The sequence below is a fragment of the Diaphorina citri genome, unplaced genomic scaffold (genome assembly GCF_000475195.1).
Source record: "Diaphorina citri unplaced genomic scaffold, Diaci psyllid genome assembly version 1.1 scaffold1812, whole genome shotgun sequence".
NCBI lineage: Eukaryota > Metazoa > Arthropoda > Insecta > Hemiptera > Psyllidae > Diaphorina > Diaphorina citri.
In genome coordinates this window covers 2,158-5,566 of record NW_007379238.1, presented here as the reverse complement: position 1 = coordinate 5,566, position 3,409 = coordinate 2,158, and the positions used below count along the sequence as shown (strand labels likewise).

Sequence of the window (3,409 nt, the reverse complement as noted above, 5' to 3'; positions counted from 1 at the left end):
GGTGGTGGGTGGTGTGGTGGGTGGTGGTGTGTGTGGTGGGTGGTGTGTGTGTGATGTGTGTGGTGGGATCGGTGTGGTGTGTGTGTTTGGTGGGATGTGTGTGTGTGCAGTGGGATGTATTTGATGTGTGTGGTGGGGTGTGAATGATGGGTGTGGTGTGTGTGTGGTGGGATGTGTGTGATGGGTGGTGTGTGATAGTCACCCATCCTGATATTAACCAAAGTGATTGTTGCTTAACCCTTATTTCGTATAAACGGTAAGAGACATCGAAAACATTTTTGGTCATTCGGATGTGAATATTCTAATCAATTTGATTTTTCACGCCGAATCGAATGGTGCTACTTTTAGTACTGTTTGACTTACGGTTGAGAAGTTGCGGGTTCGATACTTCCCTGTGTCGACAAATTTCCCTTTTATTTGTGAACCGTTACCAATTAAGCAAGTGAATAGTTGATCCCATGTGATTTTTCACGCGGAATCGAATGGTGAAACTTTTAGAACTGTCCAACCTAATGTAATAGAAAGTCGTGTGATGTTCACACCAGATTTTTTTTAGAGAAATTACATGTGGAATAAACTGAACCATAAAGAATACTAAAATTAACATGGTTCTACTGTTACAAAAGAAAAAGAAAAGATAATCAACATTAAAAAGGTTAATGAAAGTTCAAGATTCTCTCCCAAATCATCTATTGGTCAAAATGGTCAAGATTTCACAATACAAATGATTCTACCTATTTCACCTGGCATTTCTTGGAGTGGAAGTTCATGAAGTGGTGTTGAGTGATTTGGTATTGTGGGCATTATGGACACATCTGCCTCCATCTCATTGAACAACGACTCACGCTCGAACAAACTAAGATCCATGTCAATGGTGTTGTCATTTATCTGGAAAACAATGTCCTGGTCCCCTTTTTGTTTTTTTTTTTTTTTTTTTTTTTTTTTTTTTTTTTTTTTTTTTTTTTTAATGTTCTGTGGGCAATGTAATTTAAATAAGAGGGTTCCGACTTGCGCACGACACGATTTTTTCCGAACAACAAGTGGGAATGGGCCTTTATGTGAAGTTTACTAAATTTTTCACGTTGCTTTGTTTAAAGTTAAAGTGGTCGGCCTAGTTAGCTTGGAGAGTAGAGCGTCTGCATTGTAAGCGTCGGGTCGCGGGTTTGATTCCCGTCCGGGGCGAACTTTATCCCAAACAGATGGGGCGCGTTCTCGGAACGGCTGGCTTTCTCTTATCCTGTTCTCCTCTTTTTGATTTCGATAAAACCTCCATCGTTACAGTTCCTTCTGTCAAACCTCTTAAAATAATCTTCTTTTCCTTCGACTTTTCCCGTGTTCAGACGGGATCGGCGTATTTCGTCAGCCTCTCAATCAAGCCCTATTGTGATTTCATATTAGCCAAGTTAACGTCAAAAGATATTGTGATTAACGTACCTGTGTGTTGATACATGTGCACTCTCAGAGAGTTCCAGGACACATAGCTATTCATGCAATGTGGACATTGGTGTTGACGAGTCGCATGTTTCATCAAGATGTGCGTGTCCAGGCGATTGGCATTGAGGAACACCTCCAAACATTGGTCACATTGGGCGCCTTGTGTCTCGAGTAGATGTTTGTGTTTCAACTGGTCATGATAGATTAGGTTGCTAAATTTGAGAAACGATTTCGAGCACTCGTCACAAGTGTACGAACGAAATCTGGAAATAGCATGAAAGAAACATCCATCAGCATTTTTCATTCTAATATTATTTTTACTTTCCTTATCCTATAGGAAGGAAAGTAAAGTACCTATTTAGGTATTCGGTCAAAAAATTCGAAGGTTAGTTTTTAGTGCCAAAACACCGTTTGTTCTATCATACATATGTGATTTCATGAAAAATTCCAGCAGGAAATCTGTCCTTTCCATCATGTTGCTTGATTTATTGTTTGTGTTTCTATTTTGAGGTGCACACAGCTGTTTAAAAGGAGTTGGGCGCCTTGTGTCTCGAGTAGATGTTTGTGTTTCAACTGGTCATGATAGATTAGGTTGCTAAATTTGAGAAACGATTTCGAGCACACGTCACAAGTGTACGAACGAAATCTGGAAATAGCATGAAAGAAACATCCATCAGCATTTTTTATTCTACTATTATTTTTACTTTCCTTATCCTATAGGAAGGAAAGTAAAGTACCTATTTAGGTATTCGGTCAAAAAATTCGATGGTTATTTAGTGCCAAAACACGGTTTGTTCTATTATACATATGCTATTTCATGAAACATTCTAGCAGGAAATCTGTCCTTTCCATCATGTTGCTTGATTTATTGTTTTTGTTTCAATTTCACAGCTGTTTAAAAGGAGTGACCAGTGGTAGATGAGTGAGAAAAGATCTCAAGTGACCAAGAAGTTCAAGAACATACCTAGCAGGAAATCTGTCCTTTCCATCATGCTGCTTGATAGCTTGGTAACATCTCTCAATACTCTTCACATACAGAGGTCTCTTTGTGACTGGAGGAGGATCTACTTTAGATTGGTTCAAGTTTTCTGATTCCATAACCTGGATTGCTGAAAGGAAGAAAGTTAAATAAATTTCGATTTTTCTTTTTTTATTATTATTTTTTTTCCATAAACTCTTGTAAAGTTTGTCCAATTTTGATTAAACTTAATTGTAATTGTAATTAGTCATTAGATTTTGGCTCAATATGACCTATGGGGGCCCACAATGCCCCCATACAGGCTCTTTTTACTTTCTATTACTACAGTATAGCGGAGCTATACTAGTAATGAAAGTATTGCAATCGGTCCAAATTTTCAAAATCGGGAAATGGTTGGAAATATCCGTTTTGGGATCCCCTGATGTCAAAAAAGTGATTTTTAGCCCATGGTCTGTACGTAACGTACGTACGTACGTAACGTACGTACGTACGTAACGTACGTACGTACGTAACGTACGTACGTACGTAACGTACGTACGTACGTAACGTACGTACGTACGTAACGTACGTACGTACGTAACGTACGTACGTACGTAACGTACGTACGTACGTAACGTACGTACGTACGTAACGTACGTACGTACGTAACGTACGTACGTACGTAACGTACGTACGTACGTAACGTACGTACGTACGTAACGTACGTACGTACGTAACGTACGTACGTACGTACGTACGTACGTACGTGCGTACATACATACGTACAGACCATGGGCTAAAAATCACTTTTTTGACATCAGGGGATCCCAAAACGGATATTTCCAACCATTTCCCGATTTTGAAAATTTGGACCGATTGCAATACTTTCATTACTAGTATAGCTCCGCTAAACTGTAGTAATAGAAAGTAAAAAATCTGGTGTGAACATCACACGACTTTCCTTATCCTATTGAATGATGCTTATTTGAGTGTTCTTTTACCCTAACTTTTACAATA

General features: G+C 38.9%; 1 protein-coding gene across 1 annotated transcript; it reads right to left on the bottom strand.

Moving 5' to 3' along the window:
- Window positions 1-1,363: 1,363 nt before the first annotated feature.
- Window positions 1,364-2,549, bottom strand: LOC103517328 (protein krueppel-like). Its single transcript, XM_026829460.1, has 3 exons — window positions 2,399-2,549; window positions 1,977-2,080; window positions 1,364-1,593 (listed from the first exon to the last, which is right to left on the bottom strand). Exons 1-3 carry the CDS (start codon window positions 2,530-2,532, stop codon window positions 1,379-1,381), a joined length of 453 nt encoding a protein of 150 aa, XP_026685261.1. The 5' UTR covers window positions 2,533-2,549; the 3' UTR covers window positions 1,364-1,378.
- Between the last annotated feature and the right edge of the window lie 860 nt (window positions 2,550-3,409).

Bases quoted from the DNA above. Each gene is read 5' to 3' on its own strand.
- LOC103517328 (XM_026829460.1), bottom strand. From the start codon at position 2,532: ATGGAATCAGAAAACTTGAACCAATCTAAAGTAGATCCTCCTCCAGTC. The intron at 2,081-2,398 runs GTATGTTCTTGA...TGCTATTTCCAG, and splicing joins AAGGACAGATTTCCTGCTAG to ATTTCGTTCGTACACTTGTG. The intron at 1,594-1,976 runs GCGCCCAACTCC...TCGAGACACAAG, and splicing joins ACATCTACTCGAGACACAAG to GCGCCCAATGTGACCAATGT.